At 48.7% G+C, this 26,707-nt stretch overlaps 10 protein-coding genes across 10 annotated transcripts; 6 read left to right on the top strand and 4 right to left on the bottom strand.

Moving 5' to 3' along the window:
- Window positions 1–694: 694 nt before the first annotated feature.
- N7533_005163 (uncharacterized protein) lies at window positions 695–2,485 on the top strand (the record flags this gene model as incomplete). The annotated part of the gene is made up of 4 exons (XM_057101813.1): window positions 695–913; window positions 935–1,622; window positions 1,682–2,187; window positions 2,261–2,485. 4 exons carry the CDS (start codon window positions 695–697, stop codon window positions 2,483–2,485), a joined length of 1,638 nt encoding a protein of 545 aa, XP_056961443.1.
- A 472-nt stretch (window positions 2,486–2,957) lies between these two features.
- N7533_005162 (uncharacterized protein) lies at window positions 2,958–4,461 on the bottom strand (the record flags this gene model as incomplete). The annotated part of the gene is made up of 2 exons (XM_057101812.1): window positions 2,958–4,340; window positions 4,405–4,461. The coding sequence occupies 2 exons, from the start codon at window positions 4,459–4,461 to the stop codon at window positions 2,958–2,960; spliced, it is 1,440 nt and encodes a 479-aa protein (XP_056961442.1).
- A 2,123-nt stretch (window positions 4,462–6,584) lies between these two features.
- On the top strand, window positions 6,585–9,797 carry N7533_005161 (glutamine amidotransferase subunit DUG2; the record flags this gene model as incomplete). The annotated part of the gene is made up of 5 exons (XM_057101811.1): window positions 6,585–6,809; window positions 6,919–7,044; window positions 7,105–7,236; window positions 7,287–7,838; window positions 7,899–9,797. 5 exons carry the CDS (start codon window positions 6,585–6,587, stop codon window positions 9,795–9,797), a joined length of 2,934 nt encoding a protein of 977 aa, XP_056961441.1.
- Window positions 9,798–10,612: 815 nt separating this feature from the next.
- On the top strand, window positions 10,613–12,039 carry N7533_005160 (putative LaeA-like methyltransferase; the record flags this gene model as incomplete). Its single annotated transcript, XM_057101810.1, has 4 exons — window positions 10,613–10,677; window positions 11,083–11,193; window positions 11,275–11,549; window positions 11,618–12,039. The coding sequence occupies 4 exons, from the start codon at window positions 10,613–10,615 to the stop codon at window positions 12,037–12,039; spliced, it is 873 nt and encodes a 290-aa protein (XP_056961440.1).
- A 221-nt stretch (window positions 12,040–12,260) lies between these two features.
- On the bottom strand, window positions 12,261–13,156 carry N7533_005159 (uncharacterized protein; the record flags this gene model as incomplete). Its single annotated transcript, XM_057101809.1, has 2 exons — window positions 12,261–12,792; window positions 12,888–13,156. The coding sequence occupies 2 exons, from the start codon at window positions 13,154–13,156 to the stop codon at window positions 12,261–12,263; spliced, it is 801 nt and encodes a 266-aa protein (XP_056961439.1).
- Window positions 13,157–14,469: 1,313 nt separating this feature from the next.
- Window positions 14,470–15,583, top strand: N7533_005158 (uncharacterized protein; the record flags this gene model as incomplete). The annotated part of the gene is made up of 2 exons (XM_057101808.1): window positions 14,470–14,719; window positions 14,778–15,583. 2 exons carry the CDS (start codon window positions 14,470–14,472, stop codon window positions 15,581–15,583), a joined length of 1,056 nt encoding a protein of 351 aa, XP_056961438.1.
- A 1,780-nt stretch (window positions 15,584–17,363) lies between these two features.
- Window positions 17,364–17,819, bottom strand: N7533_005157 (uncharacterized protein; the record flags this gene model as incomplete). The annotated part of the gene is made up of 2 exons (XM_057101807.1): window positions 17,364–17,616; window positions 17,677–17,819. 2 exons carry the CDS (start codon window positions 17,817–17,819, stop codon window positions 17,364–17,366), a joined length of 396 nt encoding a protein of 131 aa, XP_056961437.1.
- Window positions 17,820–19,712: 1,893 nt separating this feature from the next.
- On the top strand, window positions 19,713–20,625 carry N7533_005156 (peroxiredoxin; the record flags this gene model as incomplete). The annotated part of the gene is made up of 3 exons (XM_057101806.1): window positions 19,713–19,878; window positions 19,940–20,121; window positions 20,188–20,625. 3 exons carry the CDS (start codon window positions 19,713–19,715, stop codon window positions 20,623–20,625), a joined length of 786 nt encoding a protein of 261 aa, XP_056961436.1.
- A 709-nt stretch (window positions 20,626–21,334) lies between these two features.
- Window positions 21,335–24,048, top strand: N7533_005155 (beta-glucosidase; the record flags this gene model as incomplete). The annotated part of the gene is made up of 3 exons (XM_057101805.1): window positions 21,335–22,120; window positions 22,168–22,419; window positions 22,471–24,048. The coding sequence occupies 3 exons, from the start codon at window positions 21,335–21,337 to the stop codon at window positions 24,046–24,048; spliced, it is 2,616 nt and encodes an 871-aa protein (XP_056961435.1).
- Window positions 24,049–24,271: 223 nt separating this feature from the next.
- Window positions 24,272–26,095, bottom strand: N7533_005154 (MDR family MFS transporter; the record flags this gene model as incomplete). Its single annotated transcript, XM_057101804.1, has 4 exons — window positions 24,272–25,018; window positions 25,086–25,545; window positions 25,602–25,939; window positions 26,012–26,095. The coding sequence occupies 4 exons, from the start codon at window positions 26,093–26,095 to the stop codon at window positions 24,272–24,274; spliced, it is 1,629 nt and encodes a 542-aa protein (XP_056961434.1).
- Between the last annotated feature and the right edge of the window lie 612 nt (window positions 26,096–26,707).

Below are 26,707 nucleotides of genomic sequence, written 5' to 3'. Positions count from 1 at the left end.
GACCAGGGACTGACGCAAACCCCGCCTCCAGACATTAGACCCGGAGAAGTATAAGGTGCTGCACCGGGGAGAACATGGCCTAGGTGCATCAATGCGCCTTGTATACCTCAAGGGCCCCACATATTCGGCCTCAAGAGAGCATCGCCAGGATAGAAGGCTTCTAGTCGTGTTTTGGAGGGTTTGTTTACAACACGAGTGAATGTTGAGACTGACAGCAGTGCTTCAGATTTCGGCATACCATTTTCACATCCCTGTGCCGTGTAGTATATTACTTTCTTCCGATACTGAGAAACAATACATATCAAGTCCCATCAAATTTAAGTCTTAAACATGTCTCATACCCCATGTTCGGTGGGGCCGCCTGCCCCAGATTTCCCAGGCCCTGGAACCGATATGCGGGGGTTGTGGGGGCATTCAATCGGCTTGTTTTCTACCAGGCCGCAGAAACAAGCAGATCGATTCCTAAATACAGGAAGAGCTCACCTAGTTCGGCGTATTGGGATTGGGATATTGGAATGTGGCTTGACCCCTCCCGCGATCCTCGGTAGTGCTGGAAGTCCATCAACCGAACGATGAACAATCTCGCTCGTTACCTAGGTATATGTGTGTTTACTTTTCTTCCTGGATTCACTCATCCAGCCTTGTCCCAGTCCTCCAAGCCCGTAATTGAAGACCGGATCTGCACCTCCTCGCCATGGATAAAATTCTGTCCTCGACTACGCTATGGCAGAATCGAAAGTGTCTTCTTCTCTGCTGTCTTGTTTCCATGGCGAACATGCAGTATGGATTTGACCTTGCCGCAGTGGGATCCTTGCAAGCAATGCCCGGCTTTCTCAAAGTATTTGGATACCCATCGCCAGATAGTGACACCGGGTACGCGATTGATGTGAGCAAATACACTCCAACCGAACTGGTCTAAACTAACCCCAATCAGAGTACAGTACAGCAGTTGATCACATCCCTCCTCACGCTGGGCTCCTTCGTTTCATCTCTCGTTGCGGGATTCTTCTCCTCTTACTTGGGCCGTCGCCAGGCACTGTGGCTAGCCTGTGTCGTCAACGCCATCGCATGCGGTATCCAAATCGGAACTTCTTCGGCCGGGGTGTTATATCTAGGTCGGCTGTTACTTGGCTTCGCTAATGGCTTTCTCGTTACATTTTCCAACATCTATACCGCTGAGGCAGCACCGGCGCACATGCGTGGGGTGATGGTCGCGTTATTCGCTTATTGGGTGAATATTGGGAGTATCATGGGCGCTGTTGTGGATAATAAGACTAAAGAGCGGATGGATGCGTTATCCTATAGGATTCCTCTGGCTTGTCTTTATATTGTTCCGGCACTGCTCTTCGTTGCTTTATTCTTTGTCCCGGAGAGTCCTCGGTGGCTGCTCCATCGGGGTAAGGAGGATGCCGCGAGGAAGGCGTTGGAGCAGCTTCGGGGTTCGAGTTACGCGAAGATCCTTGCGATTGCCCCGGGGTACAATAGTGGGGATGAAAATGGGAGTGTTGAGAGCACGAGTGTCATTCCAACTCTGCTGGAGGTTGAGTGGGCCGAGATGGTTAAGGGTGTTGAAGAGGAGAAGCGCACGCAAGGGGATGTCGCTGCACTGGACATGTTCCGAGGTAAGCAAATTGCCTTCTGACGAAAATAATCTACGCCAGTACAGTCTAATTTTCTTCAGGCGTCGAACTGCGCCGAACAATCCTCTGCTACTGCATGATCGGCTGCCAAACAGCCTCAGGCGTCTGGTTTCTCATCGGCTACCAAACATACTTCTTCACCGTCTGCGGTATTGCAAAGGCCTTCGAGTTCTCCATCATGAATACCTGCTTCGGCTTTCTGGGCGTCAATATCGGAATGTACGCCATCCGGGAATGGCTCGGGCGTCGCTCGATACTCATTCTTGGCGCCGTCGCCTGCGGACTTTGCCAGCTAGCTAGTGCGATCGCGGCGTCCGTGAGTCCCAACTCCTTGCAGACAGGCCAAACGCTAGTGGCCTTCACGGCACTGTTCATGTTCTTCTACAACGGCTGTGTTGGCGCGGCGAGCTACCCCGTTGCAACAGAATTGGTGAGTTCGAGACTGCGAGCATGGACGGTTGGCACGGCGACCTCGTTGGGTTATCTACTCGCCTGGCTTGTGAATTTCTGCACACCTTATTTTATTAATCCGGAGCATCTCAATTGGGTGAGTGAGCACCTGCATCATGATGTAATAATCTGTCTTCTGCGGTGGATCTGGCACTAACAGGGTTATGCAGGGGGCTCGATATGGGTATATCTGGACAGCGTCGAACTTGCTTTGCGTAGTGTTTTTCTACTTCTTTATGCCGGAGATGAAAGGTCGGTCTTTGGAAGAGTTGGATGAGATTTTTGCGGCGCGAATTCCGGCTCGGAAATTTGAGTCGTATCGGTGTTTGATTCGGGAGGCTGCTCACTTGGATGCTGTAAATGCGAAGAGTGGACAGAAGGGGGAACACTACTAACTCCAGGGCTAGTACTAGTAGAAAGTGTAAACTGCCGGATATTTGCTACTACTACCACGATTTAGACAATTTCGAAGTACTATTTGGTTTTCTCATGATAAAATCGCTTGTTTGTATTTTTATTATCTAAAGACGCTGGGTTTGATCCAACCCCTCCGATACCCGCAAGAAATGAAAAGATAGTAAGGTAGTATTCCACAACGCCAAAGATATGCTTCCTAAAAACTTCAAAATAATATGTTCACATCGGAATTTTTCTTGAAAATAAGAATCAAATAGATGCAAAGCTGAGGATGTTGAAAACGAAAAACGACAAGGGTAATCGACATAAGACATGAGTTGAGGTTTGGGTCGTTATCATGAAAGCTGGGACTGGGAGTATGTATGATGCGAACTGTCGTGAGCTGAAAATGTACAGTATAAAGTCCACTAAAAAGCCTCGCGGCTCTAGACGTCTTCGGGACAAGGAAGGTTAAGCGGTAAACATGAGACGCAAGCGACTCGGGCCCTTCTTCTTCTTTGCGTCTTTCGGTGGTTTTTCTCTCTCGGACACATATGGTGAGGATTTCGAGGGGGCTTTGGAGGGAGCTTTTGAAGGGGCCTTGGAAGGGACTTGACTCGGTGCTCGGCTTGGAGCTCGGCTGGGTGCCCTGCTGGAAGGCTTTGGAGGAGGGGCCTTTGTAGACTTGGAGAAGAAAGAGGTTGGTGCTCTGGATCTAGTATCGGGTTCCCTCTTTGAGCGACTGGTGGGTGCTTCGGAGTGTGCCCGCGAAGTTCGAGAGCGATGGGAACGGTGGGAACGATGGGATCGACGCGATGATGCGACAGAACCGTCGTCCTCGAATTTGAATCGGGGATCGCGCTGCGCACGGGCGGTTGTGACATCGATTCCAGACATGGCGGCTGCAGTGGGGGTAATGAATTCGCCGTCCACCGATGTGCCCAGACTCATGGCTTCCATATCGGCGACACCTCTGCGCCACATTTCGACGCCGCTGAGGTGTTCCACGTCAAACTCCATCATCTCATCCATTCCAGTAGATTCTTGTTTCTCGGCTGTTGTAGTTGTAGTTGGTGTTGTGGCACCGCCTTTGATCTGTTTGATAATCTTGTATCCACCGAACATGACAACGGTGACGCCGAGACCGACACCGGCGGCGATGAGGAATTGGGGGCTGGCAAGTAATGCAAATACGGATGGTGCGCCGGCTTTGAAAGCAGAGAGTGCAGCCGGGCCCATTTTGCTAGCAAGGTTGCTGATTTCGGCAAGAGTGAGGGCGACTGCGGCCATAGCATCAGGGTTTTTTTGAAGGTGAGAGATGGTTGCGGTGGCGCTGTGTTGCACACAGTGCGCTTCTTCGAGGAGCCACTGGGCACGGTCGACCAGTCCATTCAGCTGCTGCTTCTCATCCCCAACAGGCACCGGATCATATTTTGAGAGGGCATCTGGGTGGGCCTCTCCATAGGCAAGATCCATATCTATATTGGCATCTGACTTGGACCGAGCGGTATCCGGGCGAATGGGTTCTCGAACTGTGACATCGTGGTGGGTATGCCGGCGGGCGATAGCCTGTGACGGAGCATATCGAGACCCCGCTCGGCTGGGCGCTACCGAGTGTAGGTCTTGCTCATAGTGTGAAGGAGCTCGAGAACGATGTCGTGTTGAATGATGGCGAGACCTTGTTCCGCGACTGCGTCCTGATCGTTCTGATGGCGCATCATCGATCTGGTAGTTGGCGAGGCCCTGGAGAGCCTGCTGCTCCGCGACCTTGGCACTGCGCTCCGAATCAAAGTGGGACTTGCGCTCGCGATAAGCTTGTTTCGCCTGGCTGAAGACACCAAAAAGCTGCTTACTCTAGAGACAAAAGACTAGGATTAGACTGGAAGATGTATAGAAGAGGGCTTTGCATACGACTTACAGTGCTGACGACTTTTCCGGATTTATCAATCACGGCGATCGTTTGGCCTAGCGGCATCGCAAAGAATAGTCTTTGATGACTGCCGGACAAGGAAGATCACTCATCAGACGGGGTGAGATCGACAGGTCGAATGATAGGAATTCCCAGTGGAAGAAACGTAGCGGTGTGAAGAGTGTTCAGGGGTGCTGGGCGAGATATAAATGAAATGGCGGAAGTACCTGGGGGACTTTGGTACAACTTCAGGAGAGGACGGAAAATAAACTGGTTTGCACGGCAGCCCCGTATAAAAAAAAAAGGAAAATAGAAAGGAATGCCCAAATGAATTATTCAAGGCAGAAAAAGGAACAAAAAGGAGAAAATGATCAGCGGCGAAATCCGATCGGAAAAAGTTCAAGGTACTCAGGAGTTCCTCTTAAAGCTGGGGAAAAAAGTGATGCGTGGTGGCTGGGGGGCGATGGCATCAGCGTGCAGGGCGGGTTACAGCAGTTGGGCAGAGCAGCGAACAGCGAACAGCGGAGCGGGTTTGGATGTTTCGTAGGGCAGAATCGGGTGTCAGTGATGCGAAGGCAGAAGCGAATCAAAGGCTGGGCACAGCTGAGTGAAATGGGCAGCAAAGCGCGCAGACCGCGGAGTGGGGAGACTCGGGATTGTTGGCGGGGTGTGATTTGCGCAAAATCTGCTCTGCGTGAGTTTGCGATTGGCGCCGATGTTGTGTGTGAGGAGATAATCACACTGTGTTACTGGAAGTTTAGTCACTGGTGGTTACTGGAAGTTATTGGTGGTTTGTACCTGTACTTATATTGCGACTATAGAGACGGCAGGGCTGACCGACTAGAAAAGTCTGCGCGGATATTAATGAAAGAGCGGAGCTTGCACCTTCTCGCGACTAGTCATTTAGTTAGAGATAGCTATAGTTAGCTACTGGATCTACTCCGTACTGGGTCTGGGTCTAAAGTACCAACGATAATGCAGTGAGTACTCCGATTTCTCCGATTTTGTACTGCGGAGTACAAACAGCGGTGACCCCCGCACGCTGATTGGCCCGTGCTGTGACCGCCACTGTGGCTGACAGCACCCTGCGGATATTATCCAGCCACTGTGGCGGTGCTGAGCAGCTGTACATTACACTATAGTTGGCTGGTTATATTACTGCCTGTGACTACCTACAGTCAAGTAGATTCTTTTTACGGAGCATACTCATTGTGCTAAGATGAAGGATATAGTCCCCTGGCCGATTGCAATCCTGGCGATGGCGACAAATGGTGCCATCCCTGTGCAGCTGATGGCTTCACAAAGGAGTCATGGATCCCCCTATCCATAACTAGTTCATTCCACGTATGTACCAGTAGTCAACAGAAACAAACAGACAATGAAACATCTCAGGGGGAGGTCATCTGGCTTATCTCCCGGTCGATCACCGTCGGTGTAGTTGCTTCTGTCGTGCCTTGACTTGGCTTCCATTTCCATTTCCATTCCCACCTAACTTCATTTCTATTTTCCATATTCCTTCTGGAAGCTGACAAGATTTATGAACTATACGATAGGTCATGTTCACATTCAGATCAGTCACTCTCCCCGTTGTTGCTTTCACCCTAACTTTGCCTGCTGCTACTGCCATTCTCCTAAAACGTGATCTACAATAATGGCCGTGCTTAACAGTTCCCAACAATCTCCTCAATCTCCCATAGCACGCCTTCTGTGGGAGCCTCGGTGAGTCCACTTTTTTCGTTGAAGAAAACGCTCCTATGGCTAGCCTAGCCCCAGTGATCGGAGCTATGCGACCGACAGTGGTCACGATTCAAAGCAGATCATATCCGACCTGGGCATAAATATTCACTCACTGACCAAGAGCCTCCCCTTTTTTAGACCCGTGTGTTGCTGGAATCACAAATACAGATATGCTAGGGGTGGTGAGTCGAATACTTTGGCGATGATGCAATTCAATGTTTGTTAGGGGGGGATTGTGATTTTTGTTGTTCCCGCACCGTCACCGCCGACCTTATGATTCATTTCCCATTCTGCTGCCCGCACCTTCTTCTCCCCCAGATTTCCCTCAATGGCCCAATGAATCAATTGACTTGAATGAATTGCACTTGATCATACCCTTTTGATTTATTCTTTTTCTTTTTTGTTGGATTTGATCCTTATTTGCTTTTGATCTTGGTCTTGGCTGACTAGCGATGGATCCAGCGGATTCAGGAAGCACCTCCGACTTGGAGGACCACTCCAAGTCCTGGGGATCGGACGCGCGATCGCCTGCCCCATCCGCCGATGATGCGGGTAGTGCGTTGCAGCCCCAGAGTGATTGCGGAATAGGTCACCGTGTTTTGGCCAGTCGCTCTGTCCTTGCTTTGGTCATTGACGAGGAGTGCGTCTTTGCCGGTTTGCAAGGAGGTGACATTGTGGTAAGTCGTCTATAATTGCTTCTTTCCTGCGGCATTTCGAACATTATTCCTTTGTGGAACTACTGCGTTGCATTTTCAAGTTAAAGAGTCACATTCTAACCTTTTCCAGGCGTGGTCGCTCGAGACATACGATCTCGTCTATTCCGTGCATGCACACAAAGAGAGTGTGCTGGGATTATATCTGTCAGACGATGGCAATCTATTGTTCTCCAGTGGCGGTGATTCTGTGATCAATGTGAGTAATTGTTTCCCTGGGCCGCAATAAGTGTGAACATCCCAGGCTCATACCGCATAGGTTTGGTCAACGAGGACTTTTGAGCGCCTCTATTCCATCTACTCCCACCATGATGTGGGTGATATCTTTACCGTGGTCTATTCGGCCAACAATCAAACATTATATTGTGGTGCTCAAAATACTAGCATTCAAGTAAGCATCCCCCTTGTCGATCTATACGAGCACGTCATTGACTCCACCAGTGGTGTGATTTGTCTGAAGAAGGCTCGACTCTCAACCAGAAGGCCTCAGCCGCTCATCCATCTAAACGGGCCCATCGCTTCTTCGATTCAAAAGGCCCGGATGGGACGAGGGCTCCTCGACCATCAGATGGCGCCCAGTCCGTATCGGAAGGCGGACGGGTTCTAACTTTCAAGCGAGACCATCATAAAATCTTCGCTCACCATGGATATGTTTACTCCATGTTACTTGTCAAGGGCTTGATTGAATCGGCACCATCCGAGGAGGCGCTATTGACGGGCTCGGGTGATGGCGTAGTGAAGCTTTGGCGTCTTGGTCAAACTCCCGGCGCTGCTCCGTCGCAGATCGCGAAGCTCCAGAATGGAGACCCTGTTCTGTCGATCGCGGTTGAAGGTTCATTGTTATACTGTGGTCTTGCAGGTGGCGCTTTGAATATCTGGAATCTGGACTCACAGCAGCTTGTTAAACGGATATCTCGCCATATCGGCGACCTGTGGGCAGTCCATGTTATCCAAGGTGTTGCAATCTGCGGTGATTCTACTGGAGTAGTCAAGGTATGTATATTAATTTCTCCCGCCACGCCCAACCGACTTAAATTTGACTAACCGTTATAGAAATTCAACTCTCGCTTCGAGGAGGTCGGCAGCTGGGTTGCTCATGAAGGTACTATGCTGGCATCCGCGGCTGGTCGATTTAAGGACCGTCATATCTATGCCACTGGTGGAAATGACAACACGGTGGGGATATGGGATCTCACAGAGTTTTTCCTGACTCAAGAAGAACTCCCGCCCATCAGTAACGATGAAATGGTTAATAGCCTAGCAAAGTTCGTGTCATTCAAAACGGTGTCAGCAAGCCCGAAATTTGCCGGCGAGTGCAACCAAGGTGCTGCGTTCCTTCGTCGACACTGCAACTACCTTGGTGCGAAGACAAAGCTACTCACCACTGGCCAGGATACCAATCCTATCGTCTATGCCAGATTTAATGCGACCTCTCCTGAAAAGGTTGATAAGACCATTCTCTTTTATGGCCACTACGACGTTGTCGGTGCGGATGCAAACAGACCCAAGTGGAAATCGGACCCATATCAACTCACGTCGATCAACGGTTTCCTCTACGGCCGTGGTGTGTCGGATAACAAAGGCCCCATTTTAGCATCCCTCTATGCCGCGGCTGACTTGGCCCGCACGAAGTCTCTTCGCTGCAATGTGGTGTTCATCATCGAGGGCGAGGAAGAGTCGGGATCTCAGGGATTCCACCAAACAGTGCGAGAGCATAAAGAGGAAATTGGCCCTGTGGACTGGATTCTACTAGCCAACAGCTACTGGCTAGACGACTATAACCCTTGCTTGACATACGGACTCCGAGGTGTTGTACATGCCAATCTGGTAGTGACAAGTGATCACCCAGATCTGCACAGTGGTATTGATGGCAGTGCTCTTTTGGACGAGCCTATCAAGGACTTGTCGCTTTTGGTATCAACCTTGGTCGGACGGAAGGGCAAGATTAATCTTCCCGGTTTCCATGACACTGTCAAGCCGCCCACAGAGGCTGAGGAGAAGCGATTCCAGGCTATCGCCGACGTCCTGCTACCTCACCACCCCGAGATTCCCAGTAGCCAAGCCTTGATCAAATCACTCACATACCGTTGGCGTGAACCCTCTTTGACTATCCACTCGATGGAGGTACCAGGAAGCAAGAGCGGAACGACCACGATCGCGCGCAAGGCCAAGGCAAGCCTCTCCATCCGTATCGTCCCCGACCAAGAGGCCGATGACGTTGCAGCAAATTTAACTGCCTTCGCCCAAGAGCAATTTGACTTGCTTGAATCGCAGAATGACCTTACGGTAGAGATCACGGGTAAATCAGATGCATGGCTTGGCGATCCTGACAACCAGATTTTCGCAACACTTTCCGACGCAATCACCGCAGCATGGACACCGAATGAACAAACATCAAAGCATCAATACCCAGCCGTGCCACAGCTCACAAATGGTCGCGCGACCCCTACCAGCAAACCATCGGCAGCCCACACCCTTCTCCGCCAAGATTCATCCGATAGTCTTGCTTCCCATGTTGATCGCGTCATTACATCAACGACAACTTCCTCCGCAGGCAAAGCCGCGGCGCGCAGGCGCTCTGCACAGCAAAGTGGCAATGTGCCGACTTCGTCAACACTTACTCAAGCAGCAGCCGCATCAGCTTCTTCCAGTGAATCACTCTCTCTTCCCGTTCGATCGCAATCCGAACCGCAGAGCGACACTTCAGACCTCCCAATTTCGCCATCGCAAGACACCCGATCTGGCGTGAAGCCGATCTTCATCCGCGAGGGTGGCTCTATCCCTACCATCCGATTTCTGGAGAAGGAATTCTCCGCACCTGCTGCCAACCTTCCCTGTGGTCAAGCCAGTGATAACGCTCACTTGGACAATGAGCGGATGAGGGTGGAGAATTTGTACAAAAGTCGAGAGATTTTCCGATATGTTTTCGCGCATTTAGTGGACAAGGTTTGAAAGCATTTTCCTGCGGGTTTAGCTAGTTTCTTTTTTTTTCTGGGGTTCTTTTGCACTGTTTTACTTTCTTTGAAATGTGTAAATTATACCAAATTTTATCTTGCATCCATGCACACTGTTTCTGTGAATGTTTGTGCTACACTCCGTAGGCTAAGGTATCACATCGAACTAAATTGGTCGAACAAGTGTCTTTTTGAGGCTTGTGTTGTGTCTTGTGCAGTGATTTTGAGAGCATAAGGCCAGTATGAACTTGTATATTCATTTGATTAATTGATCTGTCCGGATTTCCGAGTTAGGCTGGGAGGCCACCCCATCTACTCCGTAGCGAGGCAGCAATATAAGGTTCAGGCTAGGGCCTGTGTGGAGTACGGTCTATCTCCCCTACTTCAGGGTCCAATTAAACCAACTTGAAGGTGTCACTACTTTAAAGGACCGTATAGTCTCAAGGCATTTAAAAGATGGTAATAATACTGCGTAGTAACTCAAGACTGGATGCACCGTCTCTTCATCGCGGTCCCCATTGCTGTCGCCTTTGCAAGGTCACAGAGATCCTCTGCTTGTAGATTTCGATCGACCACGCCAACCAGATACTATGCTAGAGAGAAACTAAGTGTAGAATTCTGGCAGGAATAAAATGGCTAATCTCTATTGGCTTGATTGGAAGGCCTCGCTGTATACGGCGCGTTCTCGATCCACTGCTCCGTAAGTCCACTCACCAACCCACTCTCCATTACCATACCCCTCTTTCCTACTCTGGCTATCTTTTTTCTCATTCAACTTACAGGTTTTGCTACTTTGCCAAGAATCTCGCAAACATGCCATACAGTCAACTGTATCAGCAGAACTATCTGCTGACCCGAGATCGCGTCGAGAGTGAACGGTGAGTTGCCCATCTTTGTTTACAACACTCCATTCCTGCTCCTATACCTTGCGAGAGTATATCACTCAAGAATTAACATGCTTGCTGTGATTTTTCGAGACTCTCATGTTCCTGCAAAGCCATGTGCCCCAGATTCAATCTTGTCTCGGATCTTGCATATGGGCCGAGGGCCTGGACTCCAAAACACCAGTTTCCTCACTGTATGCTGACCCAGGCATTATAACGATTGGAAAAGGTCAACTCAAGCCTTTCTACGCTAATTATCGTCAAGAAAGCATAAACCTCGTCGGTGGGCTTGAATTCTGCGTGGAATCATCTCGAGTGTGCACCCGGCTGCCAAGTTTACTGAGACCATTCCCATCCCATCTTGAACACCACGCTAATTGATTGTTCCTCGAATGCTAGTCTGAACAAACAGCATCACTTTCTGATCAAGCTCCTGAACGGCAACTACATCGACCCCTTCATTCACAAGAAGCAGATCAAAGCTATCGCCGACGTGGGAACTGGGACTGGGTATGCAAGACTCCACACACCAACACAAAGCTTGAATAGCATCAAGAATCAAGAAGCTAACCCATCTAACCTGACACGAAGAATCTGGCTGGAGGCATTCGAGAAGTCTCTAGTCACTAGCAGCCTCCCCCGACCCCATCTTCACGGTTTCGACATTTCGGCAGCTCAGTTTCCTACTGACCACCCGATTCGCGACCCTGAGCACCGGTCAATTCCCCTGAGTGTGCATGATATCCTGCACGAATGGCCCGCACAGAACAAGAGAAGTTATGACCTCGTGCACATCCGTCTGTTGTCGACAGCGATCAAGAAGGAGCAATACAGAGTTGCCATCAAGAACGCGCGCGAGCTTCTGAGTATGTATATGTACCGATTCCTCCAGTTCCAACAATCAGCAATCGGTACTAACCACTGCCAATCATAGAGCCAAACGGATACATACAGTGGGAGGAACTTGATCTCAAAGCCTTCTACACCGACCAAACACCCGCCCAAATCCCCGCAGTCGTCAAGATGTGCGAGGTTGTCAACCACGCTATGATTATGAAGGGGCTGAGCCCCTTCGCACCCAACCGCGTCTTTGAGGAGCTCAGCGCTGGTGGATTCCGATCCGTCCAGCGTAAGACATACACCACCAAGGGAAAGAAATACCTACATGCTGCTGCGGAGGAATGGGTGATTGGCGTTTTGCAAGCGATGCTCGTCCCTTGTATGCTGATCACCGGAGAAGCCAAGAATGAATCGGAAGCACGGAGCATGGTTGACGCTCTAATTACAGAGTTTGAAAAGCATTGTAAGGATGCGATCCCACTGATTAACTTCACCGTCATCCTCGCGCAGCTCTGAAGAACATGGGAAAATACTGTCTGGAGTGAGGGCCTCGCCCTCGCTCACATTTCGATACCATGTGTGACATGGTTTCGATCGATTCAGTGCCAGTGTTGGCTGGTAGTTGTTAATAAACATGGAGATCTCTGCCCTAATACAATAGGGCTTATTTTTCAAATATTTCTTTTGCTAATTTCGCCCTTCGGATGAGAATTACTCGACTAGAGTACAGGGGGCTCTCAAGTGCATGTCGGCATTTCAACCGGGTTGGTGGCTGAACCAGACGACTCCATCTCGTGAATGCCATCATATGCTCCAATACCCGAGTATATCTCATATACGGAGCCCCGGGATGCCTCGTGGATTGGCCTCGAGTCTGATTCCCTTGGTTTATCTGATCGAACGATCACATTCAAGCCCGTCTTTCGCCTTCTACGATATACGAGGGAAAAAATAACCAGAAGAGTAGTGGTCCCTAAAGCGGACGCGACTCCAATTCCAGCTTTTGTGCCAATCGATAGCCCGCTGCTTTTTGTATTGGGATGACTTCCTCCGCTTTGCGTAGACTTTGCGTTTCCTGCTGTAGGTGTCGCCGTTTGCGATGGGAAGTCGTCTGGCTTCCAGCGTATTGAGATTCCCTTCGCGTTGATGCCGTAGATTCCTGTTTCTATGGATACTTTATTTTGCCACGTAAAAAAAAGGTGAATGTTTGCGGTGTCGGTGACTGTTGAGGTGCATGGGTTTGAACTATACCAAGGCCAGTCATAGCCGCTTTGTGTATTATAAAACTAGGACATCGGTGTCAGGTCAGACGTAGTGATTGATTCATGGCCCATAACTTGAAGTTCAAGATGATAATTGCTTACCTTGGACAACATGTTGCCTGGGTCTCCTCATCGGATGATATACACGTCTGGTCGACAGGGGCATAACCCTCCGGACACACGCCCGGGGAGAAATAACCAGTAGGCTGATAGCCGGACGGGAAGCAGGTAGACCAGTCCGACGTGCCTAGACTAGTCCACCACCAAGAATAATTCGAGCTCGCTGACCTTAGGACATGGTAGGAATCGGTGGTGCAGTCGGCCGGGGGTGAGAAAGTCGTCGTTAAGGGGAGTGCAGCTGTAGTTGCCATGTTGATCACAAAATAAAAAGGGAAGGATGATGACGAAGAACCAGGAAGAAGTATTTAAAGAAAGACTTTTTCTACTGTACAATCATCATTGAGTCTATAGCTAGGTGAAACCGTCCGCTGTGACCCTTTCTGGTCTGTCAGCAAAAGGCCAGACCCTCCGATCCCCCAGGTATTTTATTTCTATGGTGATTACTAGGTGAAAAAATGTCTTATTCGCCTGTACCAAGTCAATACTCGTGCGCTTTATCATGAAACTTGCGACTGCGATCTCAAAAATGCCCTACTAGGAGAGGGTATGACAATCTGAAAGTGCCACGGTACCTTGTGTGCCACCGGCCGCAGACTAGGAATTGGAGATGCCTGGGTTGGATGAGAATCCCTACCAGGAGTATTACTGGATCAACAATATCACTGGGACGGGTCTTGGAATTATATGTCCCAATATTCATCCCCGACATAGGGAGGGGTAGAGATGCATGGCGCCTGATACATTGCAGGGTTCTTGCTTAGGTGCCATCGATGGGCGAGTTCAACTTGAAATTCTCCACCAGTCGACTCAGAGGGGAAATATAATAAATATACCTATACAATAGTGGACTGGGGATGTACTGAATGAAGCAATTTACAGAATTATGTTATTCCTTCCCTAGGTATACTACTAGTATCATACTGTTATGTTAAAATGTACTCGCACTTTGAATCCCATACTGGAAATAAGTAGTAATTCAATACTAGATTTTTGGTGCATCAACTGTTTATTAGAAACAAAAGTAGACAATGAAGTGGGCATGTGTATCACAGAATTTGCTGCAAAATCGGTCACCTAGGAACATTGGTTATCCGAGGAAAGTCCATATGTCTAATAAGAGAAGCTAAAGGTTTTACTGAGGCTGATATTTTTCTCTTTCTTTTAAGATCCCCAGACCGACGATCATTTTTCTTCTTCTTCTTCTTCTTCTTCTTCTTCTTCTTCTTTGTTTGTATTTTGTACATAGTTTATACCAGACAATGAGTGGCAATTCTTGGCTTTCTCTTTCCGTTTTAGCGTTCAGCCCCTCGCCGTGAGTACTACGGACCTGATCAATCCTAGATTATTTCCTAAGCTCCTGTAAGTTAACTCTGGCTGTATTGAAAAGCGATACGCTAACCCGCCGTAGCTTAATTTACTACTGTGTCCCGAGACTCAGGTAACCCGTATGTACGTAGCTTCACATAATCTGATAATCAAGCAATCACTATGATGTCATGTTATTAAAAATGCTAACTCCATATTTCCAAATGATTTCGAATATTCACTTATCATTACCTTCATTATGGCACGTCAACCCCCTTCTACTTCGGGCGTTTTGCCAGAGCCAATTTGTCTCTTGTGTGGAGTGGCAATTCGATCCACAGACAGGTTGGAAATGCCTCAAGAATATTCGAAATTCAACAAACAATATTGGAAAAGGCTTTCGAAGTCCGATCCTAAACATGATGTTTTAGTATCATCAGATGAGGTACTAGAATTGACCTACCATGTAGGCAAGTTTCCTCGGGTATGGTCTTGCCTCTGTCGAGCTAGTAAGCCTCTGTCAAGTTAATTAGTGTTAAATTGTTCCGGGTTTTCTAATTAGCTCAGTTATCAAGGACTCTGCTACCAAGTACCGCCTAACGGGCATTACTTCGATACAGCATTGGCAGGGGCCCTTCTATGCTGTGAATGATCCAACAAAAGCGAGAATCGGCGGAAAGAAGAAAAATCCCCAATACGATAATCAGGTGTTTACTCAATTCTATGCTGCACACATCAAAAGACAGCCTAGAGTATACAAAGATAAGACTATCGGATATTTTATCCATGCCCATTGCTGGGCCCTGTTCGGTCAAGTCGAATGCCCGAGACTCAACAACATAAAGCTCGCTAAGTTGATCCAAATTTATCGAAACTACTGGCGGGACAATGACTGTTGGGGAATATCCCCCGATTTCACTGGCCCTTCCGAGCTTACATTAAGCTTACGATGCGACTTGGAAGTCTCCCACAGTCCGCTTGTCGTGCCCGAAATTCAAGAAGCTATCATTTCCGCTAAGGCTGAATGCTATCATCCATCCTCTGTCTTCAGTATCCTTCCATTGGAGCTTATGGTTTTGATCTCTGGGTATGTCTGCCATATCACAGAGTACACAGTAGAGGATGTTCAGAATTTAAAAAATATGCTCTTGGGATTTGGATGGGAGCTTCCTGTGTGGTTCTGGCGATCGCGATTGGGCGAAAGTTTGTTTTTTGAATTAGAGAAACCGACCGATACCTCTCCAGTGGATTGGAAATTGAGGCTTAATTTAATGAGTTTAGTTGCAGGTCAAAGTAAGCCCGTTCCGAGTGGTCTGGTTAACCGTGAACGAGTGCTTGGGGTTATGTTTGCTCTTAAGAAGCCTGAACCCTAGAGGCCAGCACAAAGTAGTACCTGGGTAGGTAATAGATATATTGATTTTGAAAATTTGCTGGAAGGCTTTTACTAGCGCTCGCTCAGACAATTCTTGAAGTGCTCACGGCCTTGATACTTAATGATATCTACGAATATGGTTTAATACTCTTTGTATCTCTTTCTCATGCTTGACCAAATCCAAGACTTTGCCAGCTTCCACAGTGGCACCGGGGCTCCAATCGTCAACAGACTGACTGGCATCATCGTACTTGTACACCCGCATCGATTTTCCTATGGCCACGATTCCATAGACTGGGCTTCGGTCTGAGACTCGACGTGTCCTATGTGTAGCCGCTAAGTAGTGGTTTAATTGCCCGACCCCTTCGATCCAAACAGAAGAACGAGTCTCGGATCCTGCTCGCTTGCACTGGACAATTAAGAATTTGTCCGCTGTACTCGACTCTCCACGATAGTGAAAGGTATGCAGGTCTGAGTACCCTTTTTCTCCAGACTGGGAAGTGTGCTCATCCTGGGGTCTGGTTATATAACCTTCTTGGACGGGAAACTGAAAATTCAATATGGAGTTCCAGACCCATTACAGGATTGATTCTGGCTCTTTGTTTTTGATTCGTTTGATTTCTTCCACGACTGCATGCAAGGACATGTACTAAGGCCAATTAGCGATTTGAACTTAAGGATGTCGAGGTCACGATTCACTGAAGACATTGTGATAGCTTCGCTGGAGGAGGAAAAGAATTTGAAGCGTCTAAATTTTTGTGCCTATTATCTACTACTGTTTATGTCCGTAAGGAATCCTACGTTCGATACCTGGGTATGTACTCATCATTTTACCCGCTCCCTTTCCTTCTTCTTTACTTTGCTTAGAATTTGGTCGAGTGCTACTACGCTCCTGGTCTTATCGTATCCGGGCTCTTTACAATGAATCGAAAATACAATACTACCAAGGTGAATTGGCATAAAAGCATCAAAAGAGGGACATTTCCTACTATTGTCCACCATGTAGACGTCCTGTTGCCTAATTGAACCAACGCCGTATAATTCACTATTGCCCATTCTGGAGACTTTCTTTGAGCAATTAAATAACAACTGAATATTGAACCTCATCCATTATCTCCATCACTCGAACTGTTTCAGCTTGGCAAATTATGGACCTCTCTACCTAAGTAGCTTCCTGATACTGAAATCCGCGGCCTAAAGCTTTGAATTTATCCGCATTTCCTTGGCCACGACTGCCTTACTGTCCGTCTCTTTTCCAAGTTCTCCAAATGTCCGGTAGACGGGACGGTGAATGTAGAATTTACTCGTTATTCATAAAAGTGGCAATGAGGAAATATACTACATCGGGTAACAAAATTCTGTGAACACTGCAAAAATGAATTTCTTCCAAGGGTGGCATAGATTGGAAGCCTCTTGCACGATATCGTCCATCGATCTTAATGGATAGCCCGTGTGCCGTGATGTTTGGTGTTCCTCTCTTCCCAGAGAGCAACGTTCAAGTATTTACGCCAGTCGCAATCGTCGCTGCCATTCTACCTACAAGTCAGGTATGAAACTGCCCAGGTGGTAGCGCTTGTAGGTACGATCAAGATAAACTATTTTCTGAGTCTGTAGCGTCTCTTTGTGGACTGGAATTAAAACGCAATGTAAAGCTGAATTAGTTGTGAAGACTGTTCTAGTACATGTCTACTGTCACAAAGTGTTTAGATCTCGATCTCATAACCCTAGATGTATTATTCCAAAAGCGATTAGAGATTCGCATAGGAAGCAAAGACATCTGTTTACCAGTTCCCACTCCCGTGGGTACCCCAAGCCCCGCTTGAGGTAATTGTCTGAGTGCAAGTAGTGGTCACACTGATGGTGGCAGTAGTGGTGACAGCATCCGTGGTTGTGACGGTAGCTGTAGAGGTGACGGTGTCCGTAGTGGTAACGGCATCCGTGGTAGTGACGGTAGCAGTAGCGGTGATGGTGTCCGTAGTGGTAACGGCATTCGTGGTGGTGACGGTAGCCGTAAGGGTTGATGTACACCAGGATCTGGGACTTTTTAGCGAACGCGAATCTTGGATATATGAATATGTGTCTGTGAAAACTCACGTGGAGACCTGGTTCGCCCAGCCCGACTCATGCGCGAAGCTCTCGCAAGCTGCCCGGTCACATCTGCCATTGCGGCCAAGCAACTCAGGCAGCGCAGTGACATGGGCACAGACAGTCAAAAGGGTGAGGAGAGAGAAATGCATCTTGAGAGGTATTTTGTTGAAGTTGGGGGTCTTTAGGATAGTACAATATGCGGGTTCAAGTTCCAGTGTGCCTTTTGCCAGTATCAACTTGAAGGTATTAGATTATTCCCAGATGAGGGTAGGTCTTTATATAGCCTGCTCGAGGTACGTACTTTAGTACTAGGCTATAATGATTGGGATATTTTTCTAGATGCTTCAATGTTAATAGGTTAGGAAAGGTGCACGGATTATGGGAGAGGAATGTGAGCGCAAAGCTTTCCCAACCTTCAGATTAAGGGATACCTGTAACCCTTGACGCCACAAATAAAGTCTCCGTTAATATCCATTGATACATTTAATGTTATTGGTGGCTCTAGAGTGCCGGATGCTACCATGAATAGACAAAAAAGGCTTATATGTGTGAGTCTAGATCAGAAATAATGTGTCTTTCTCCAGGGCTATCTCCTCGCAGTATTCTAACATAGTATCTCCTAATATAGAAAGCCTCCGAGTCCGAGTCTCGAGTGAGTACTAAATCACGTTGGGTCTGTGGCACATGATGTACAGTTGATTTCTTCTTTCCCTGTGTATCAATATGGATTTGGATTAATCACGGAAAATATACTAATAGAGCACAATCAGCCTTTCTCTGACATTATTATTGAATGGTTGGTTGTGCAGGGTGAAATTATGAGAAATGTGACCTTTCAACTCCTCACCGTCAGAAGTATTACTTACTATCTAAAGCAAAAGATCCCCTGCTCTTGGGAAGATCTCTATTGTTGAAATATCATGAGAATTCTTCTACCCCAGGATATATGTTATTTAAGTGAAGAGTTCCTCCGTCGTCTGGTCTCGAGAAGGACCCGAGCTCTTGTATCCAGTGGCCATCGTATCTGTCCTCTTCCCATTGCGAGGCCAAAGTCGTTGTCTCCCCCAGATGTGAGAATGACCTCCCGATATCGTTGTCCACGGTAGGCATAGAAGCCCAGTTTTCAGCATGTGACCTGTTACTGTCGTTGTCATGAATTTTTTCCTAGGGGTCAATCAGCCCTAAACGTTGTAGGAAACATGGAATGCTTCAAGTTTCCGCCCCAGAAAGCCCCACACAAAAACAACCACTTCAATTATGTCAATTTTATCCGACGAGGGTCAGGTGGGATTGTGAGCCCAACATTTCCCAGGCGCGCTGGAATGTGTTATCGGCTGCTTTGGTCTCGGAAAGCTCTGTGTTCTGACTGGCCAGAGTATTTCTACATTCCACGGAAATCCAATGCATTTTCACCGCTTTATAGAATCTTTGGCAAGAATTGTGTCTATCTATTCTAACCAGTTCCTTCAGGAGCAACATGAGCACTGAGGCGGAAGGGTAGATTCGCTATTCGTCACTTTAGTAGTATCTAGCATATGCAATCCTACGATGTACGGAAACATAGACGCGAGGTATGCTCCGTTGATAACGGAGTCGCTGTAAATGTCGTGTAGGACACGCGTATCTTACCACCTCCAGACTATATACGCCAAAAAATCTCATCAAAGACCTCATTCCTGCTGTCAGAAGAGCCTAGGAATCCAGAGACCAGCGAATGAGGACGTAGTTTATGGAATAGGCAACGACTTGTAAGATTCCTGGATAAAGCGAATACAAATTTATCCGTTAACTCAACTACAGGGAGTAACTGGGAAGACGTTAAAACAGTTACCAATCAAGCAAGGTGTAATATAGTAGATATGGCTAGTAGTGCCCTGCCTGTGGATGTATACACAAGCTGATTACCTGATGCGGCTAGTGGATGGCGTGCTTGCTGAGCTAAGCCCCGCAATGACGGAAATGACGAAATGCTGCCTATTCAACTTGACGAACTTGACGAATCTCAAGTTCGAACTTCATATTACAGCCAATTTAATTGCACAATGACTTCCTTCATTGCTCCTCAAGTCTGCCGTGCTTTTAGAGCAGCTCCCAAGGCTGCTCCTTGGGCTCGCCTTTCCACCCAGCTGCCTCGCGTCCAACCCGCCTTCCGCCGCTTCTATGCAGCTTCGGCTCAAGAACAACCCCGATTGCGTCTGGGGTCGACCGGTATGAAATTGCTTGTTACTCCTCTTGATTTCGATAACCAAGCTCACAATTGATTCACCAGCACCTAACTTCAAGGCCCTGACCACCAAGGGTGAAATTGATTTTCATCAGTTCATTGGCGATAGCTGGGCCATACTCTTCTCCCACCCCGCCGATTTCACCCCCGTCTGCACCACCGAGCTTGGTGCCTTTGCGGAACTGAAGAATGAGTTTGAGAAGCGCGGCGTGAAGATGATTGGTCTGGTGGGTTGACATTTCTCTTGTGAGCAATGGTGTTCAGTTACATAGGCTAACACGGTGCCAACTCAGAGTGCCAACGATATCGGTTCTCACGGCGAATGGATTAAGGATATCAACGAGATTGCCTCGACCGACGTTCAATTCCCTATTATTGCCGACGCCGACCGTAAGGTTGCTTTCCTCTACGACATGATCGACCAGCAGGACCTGGACAATATAGACCAGAAGGGAATCGCGTTCACCATTCGCTCTGTTTTCATCATCGACCCCAGCAAGAAGATCCGCCTGACGATGATGTACCCCGCCTCTACCGGTCGCAACTCCGCCGAGGTCCTGCGTGTTATCGATTCCCTGCAGACAGGAGACAAGAAGGGCGTGACCACCCCGATCGACTGGCAGGTTGGTGACGATGTTATTGTTCCTCCCTCGGTCTCCACCCCCGACGCGAAGAAGAAGTTCGGGGAGGTTCGTGAAGTCAAGCCCTACCTGCGCTACACCAAGTTCTAAACCGCCACGGGTCGGATGAACTTCGGAGGCTTGCGCTTTGTAAAATAAGATATGACCAGTCAATCAAAACGCTCACGCGACGGGAACTTTGTAGAAAAGCGTGGGTCGACCATCGCGATTCTTCCACGATACACCCGGCTTTCATGCCGGATGGAGTAGCATTCGGGTAAATCACAACAGCCAACCTTGGAAGACGAACAAAATCGAACGCTCCGCAGAGTTCGGCAAACTCATGCTTGATGAAGGATCGGATGACCTGCACTGTTGGAACCCCTGACAGGTGGCTTATCTAGGAAATGATAATCCGGGGGCCTGCAGGATCGTCATCGATAGTTTACCGGGTCTTCCTATTTTGGGCCACAGCCCAGCATTGGCGTCCTTCTTCTGAAAAGGAGCCGGGGGTATTCCACCTATCCCTGTCCTGCATTACGATGTTCAGCACTCGGTTATGCAAGCGAATGCCATGGGCGCCCTTCTCTCTGGACGGACCAAGTAGATCCATTCCATTCTCCGAGCAAGGATCGCCTAGAAGAAAATAACTCCTGGACGCACGTGGATCTCGCGACTACCCCTCTCCGTCTTATTTGGAGATTTAGGGACATGATGTCGCATTATCTTTGTGTCACCTAACCTGCTATTCATCTGTTGTATAGCGCGGGTGCTTGCGTTTTGTCTGTCGTGACCCGTTTCTCAACCCCGCCTGGTCACTATGGCTCCGTGGACACGCCTCGTATTGGGCTCACTACTTCCTCAACTGCTCGTCGCATCTCCAGTACCCGATGCGGTACTCGACCCCGTGAATCTCGAGCAACGCGACGATGTGTCGGATGATTATCAATCGCCTCCGTACTATCCCACGCCCCATGGCGGATGGGTTTCCGATTGGGCGGAGGCCTATGAGAAGGCATATCAAGTAGTCAGTAACATGACACTGGCGGAGAAGGTCAACCTGACCACCGGAACTGGTTTCTTCATGGGACCTTGCGTGGGACAAACAGGAAGCGCTCCCCGGTTCGGCATCCCGAACATCTGTCTACAGGACTCGCCGCTGGGGATTCGAAATTCGGACCATAACACTGCATTTCCGCCTGGAATCACGACCGGCGCAACATTCAACAAAGAGTTGATGTACGCTCGCGGCGTCGCAATCGGCGAAGAGGCCCGAGGGAAGGGTGTAAATGTACAACTAGGTCCTTCTGTTGGTGCCCTCGGACGCAAGCCTAGGGGTGGTCGAAACTGGGAAGGCTTTGGTGCAGACCCTGTTCTACAGGCCGTTGGAGGTGCGCAGACTATCAAAGGTATGCAAAGCACTGGTGCGATCGCAGCATTAAAGCACTTCATCGGGAATGAGCAGGAGATGTACCGCATGAGTAGTATCATTACCCAGGGATACTCATCCAACATCGACGATCGTACGCTACATGAATTATATCTATGGCCCTTTGCAGAGGGTGTCCGTGCAGGGGTCGGGTCGTTGATGACTGCATATAACGATGTAAGTTTGGAACACTGCGTTCACGGCGATTTGCTCACACTGTCTAGGTCAACAGCTCTGCCTGCAGCCAAAATAGCAAGCTCATCAATGGGATTCTCAAGGACGAACTTGGCTTCCAGGGATTTGTCATGACTGACTGGCTTGGCCATTATTCCGGCGTCGGGTCTGCACTAGCTGGTCTTGATATGTGTATGCCCGGTGACGGTGCTGTTCCTCTGTTTGGCGATAGCTACTGGGGACCAGAGCTGTCTCGCTCAATTCTGAACGGGACAGTTCCTGTCGATCGTTTGAACGATATGGTATGTAAAATAGATATCGCTGGATCCATACATATGCTGATACAAATTTAGGTCACTCGAATTGTTGCTACGTGGTACAAACTTGGCCAGGATAAAGATTATCCCCTTCCCAACTTTTCTACAAACACACAGGCTGAGACTGGACCTCTTTATCCTGGAGCTCTCTTCTCACCTAGCGGTGTCGTGAACCAGTTCGTCAATGTGCAAAGCGATCACAACATCACCGCCCGAGCAGTTGCGCGGGAGGCCGTCACCCTACTGAAGAACGAGCAAGGTATACTTCCCTTGCGACGAAACGACACTCTCAAAATCTTCGGTACCGACGCAGGTGGCAATCCCGATGGACTGAACTCTTGCACCGACCAAGGCTGCAACAAGGGTGTTCTGACTATGGGTTGGGGTAGCGGAACCGCTCGACTGCCGTATCTCATCACACCCCAGGAGGCTATTGCGAATATCTCGAAAACTGCCGAATTCTATATCACCGATTCCTTCCCCAGCGATGTGACTGCCACGTCAAAGGATATTGCAGTCGTCTTCATCAATGCTGACTCGGGTGAGAATTATATCACGGTTGATGGCAATCCTGGAGACCGCACTAAAGCTGGTCTCAATGCCTGGCACGACGGGGATGCGCTTGTCAAGGCGGCGGCAGAGAAGTTTTCTAACGTTGTTGTCGTTGTCCATACTGTCGGCCCCATCCTCATGGAAGAATGGATTGACCTCAAGTCAGTCAAGGCCGTTGTTGTGGCACATCTTCCAGGCCAAGAGGCTGGAAATTCGCTCACGGATATCTTGTTCGGCGACTACAGTCCTAGCGGCCATCTGCCATATTCGATTCCACGCAGCGAATCTGACTACCCTGACAGCGTGGGCATCATTGATCAACCCTTCGGTCAAATTCAGGACACCTTCACCGAAGGTCTATATGTGGACTATCGACACTTCCTCAAGTCCAACATCAGCACGCGCTTTCCTTTCGGTCACGGTCTATCATATACAACTTTCAAATTTTCGAACCCGACTATCTCTGTGGTAACCGCCATCGACAGCGCCTACCCCCCCGCGCGACCCACAAAAGGCTCGACCCCTGTATACAACAACTCCATTCCTGCGGCTTCCGAGGTCGCATGGTCCTCGGCCAAATTCACGCGGATCTGGCGTTACCTCTATCCCTACCTTGATAACCCCGAATCTATCAAAGTATCGGACGACTTTTCTTATCCGGTGGGCTACAACACAACGCAGCCAGAGTCCTGTGCTGGTGGTGGCGAGGGTGGAAACCCAGCACTATATAAAACCGCATTCACTGTGCAGGTCCAAGTTACGAACAACGGAGCCCGAAGAGGCAAGGCCGTGCCCCAGCTCTATGTTGAATTGCCATCTAGCCTAGGGCTAGACACACCCGCCCTTCAGCTACGTCAATTTGAAAAGACCGAGGAGCTCGCCCCAGGCCAGTCTGAGACTGTCACTCTTGATATCACCCGCAAGGATCTGAGTGTCTGGGATGTCGCGGTGCAGGATTGGAAAGCACCCGTTAATGGCGAGGGCGTCAAGTTATGGGTCGGTCGTAGTGTGGCCGATCTTCCAATTGTTTGCGTTGTTGGTGGACAGTGCTCTACCCAGTGATCCTCTGGTCCGCTGACCCTCTTTTTGAGCACTCTTTTGCCCTTTCTTTTCATTGATACCACCGCACACAGTCTCTCCAGCCCGATGGAGCGCCACTAAGGTGGATCTTCGGACCTTCTGATTACTTTCTTCTGAACTGTATATACTTTCCTAACATAATATGTCCATATTTATCGCATTATTTAACATACTACCCATCAATGGCCTTCTTGCTCTTGAATGCCTAAGCTTCCTGCACCGTGACATTTTCCAACACAGGCTTTTTCTCTCGATCCAAGCCAGTTACAGTCTCCACATGCTCCTTGTTCAAGTGAGTCTTCAAGATAAAAATGGAGCAGAAGACACCAACGCCAGACATGCAAGTATACAGAATCCACATGTTCCTCATGCTCCATGCAAAGGCCTCCTTCACAGCAAGCAGCTGCGCAGCATTCTCGATGGTCTTGATGATTTCGACACTCGCAGCCGCGGAGTCGCCGGTCATCTGCTCGGCTAAGCTTTCCGACATGCCAGTAGCCAAGAGACTAGACTTCCTCTGGCCCATGCTATTCTGGAAGACAACGCCTCCAATGACGATCGATGTTGCCGTGGCCATGTTACGGATGAAGCCCAAGGTCGCTGTTGCCGACGCTGTCTCATCTTGCGTGACCATTGCTTGGATAGCGATGATAGGTGTTTGGAAGAGAAAACCAGCTCCAAAGCCGCTTAGAAACTGGAAGCCGACTATTTCTCCCAGCGAAGAATCAACGTCGAGGCTGATGTATAGCCCAGTTCCGATCGTCATCAATGCTAACCCTATCCAGACCAGTTCGAGGTATCGGCCTGTGCGGTGGATGATCGCTCCGGTTATCATGCCGGAGAATGCCTCTGCAAGCACGACAGGGAGTGTTAAAACACCTGATCGCATCGGTGATGCCTCCTTAACAGACTGAAGATAGAGGGGAATATAATATTCGCCCGCAATGAAAACCTTTGTACCGGTGTCAGTACGTTTCCCATCAACCCTGGAATGATATAAGTTATCGTTCATAACTCACAAATCCATGGGCAAAGGCCACTGCCAGTGCAGCAACATTCGAAGGCCGACTGAAGATACCCAATGGCATAATTGGGTACTTAGCTAGTCGCTTCTCGCTATAAATGAATAGCAAAGAGCATAGAGAGCCGAAGACTATCAAGCAAATAACCTGCGATGAGCTCCACGCGAAAGTGACACCTCCAAAGTCCAGGCCGAGGAGCAGCATTAATGTCAGACCAAGGACGGATAAACTTCCAAACCAATCAATGGCTTTAATGCCGTCTATCATGTTGGTCTTTGGGTTGTGCACGTCTAGGAAGAAGAAGAGCAGAACAAATGCGAACCCAGAAACTGGGAGATTGATCCAGAAGTTCCATCTCCAGGTGACATACTCGGAGAAAGCACCTCCCATGAGTGGACCGATTCCACCGGCCAGTGCCCACATGCATTCCATGAGTCCAAGATAGAGACTGCGGTGCCTGTCGGAAGATCAGCACAAGATACAGGAAGAAGAATGATCAATATCCCAACATACCGTACGCTAAAAAGATCGGAAATAACAATGGTCACGAGCTGCAGAAGACCACCACCAGCAACACCCTGCAGGGCACGGCCGGCAATCAACATCTGCATATTGACAGCGACAGCGCAGATAATCGAGCTGACAAAGAACCACGCAACGGCAATGAGAAGAATCAACTTGCGACCCCAGATATCAGAGAGTTTGGCCCAGATACAAGCACCAGCAGCATTAGCAAGCAAATAAGCCCCACCAATCCAAGTGTACCCAGATGCTGAATGCAGTTTTGCAGCAATCGTGGGGATGGCCGTCGCGACGATCGTCTGATCGAGCGCAGCGACAAACATCGACAACTATAACTATGAATCAGTGTCGGAGAATTTTTTTTCCCTTGGTTTAGAATCCACTTTGACGCATGATCTTACAGAAAGAGCTGTCATGATGGCCACAATGCGAAGTTTCGCCCGGCCCGTTGCTGGGCCATCTTGGATTTCCATGTTGGATGACATTTTCTTTTCTCCCGCCTGGTTGAAGATACCTCCTGGCGCGGCAATAAAAAGGAGAGATCGCCCGCGACAGGGAGAAGACGAAGAGTCAGAGCTGTTCATGGAACCCGAAAATCTCTTTGATCTGACTCCCGACCCCGCAGCCGTGTCCAAGACAGTGGGTCCGCTAACTTCCGAGGGAAACGAGACGGGGCTCGGGCATCAGTTAGTCCGTGATCTTGAATGAGTTCAGACTTAGGTGATTTTGTTCATGATTAGTGAGTGGTTGTTGTTGATTTTGTGGAGTCGCTGAGACGCTTGAGGGATGATCAGATGCTTCTACCTTGGGTATCAAGTACTGATCTCCATGTTCGAATGCTATCTAGACAAATAACTTTTCTTCTGAATTGAAATTTCCGTAACCAATGGCTTCCCAGGGTAATACAAGGAGCCTTATGAGCCCGGGGTTAATTTCAATTAGTCCCATTGCAATAAACGAACGAATCAAGCCCGTTATATTGTCAAAATAATGATTAGTCTGTCGGGGAACTTGGCTCATGATCTACCGGACTATTTCATCTGCTTCCAATGCACCTGTTCTTAACGGGCTTGAGCAACCTAATGTTCTAATTGTTG

Source organism: Penicillium manginii, assembly GCF_028828005.1.
Source record: "Penicillium manginii strain IBT 31320 chromosome Unknown utg000004l:1.0-7231830.0:1.0-7236170.0, whole genome shotgun sequence".
NCBI classification, from domain to species: Eukaryota; Fungi; Ascomycota; class Eurotiomycetes; order Eurotiales; family Aspergillaceae; genus Penicillium; species Penicillium manginii.
The sequence above is the reverse complement of the archived record's forward strand: the minus strand, read 5'-3'. Positions and strand labels throughout refer to the sequence as shown.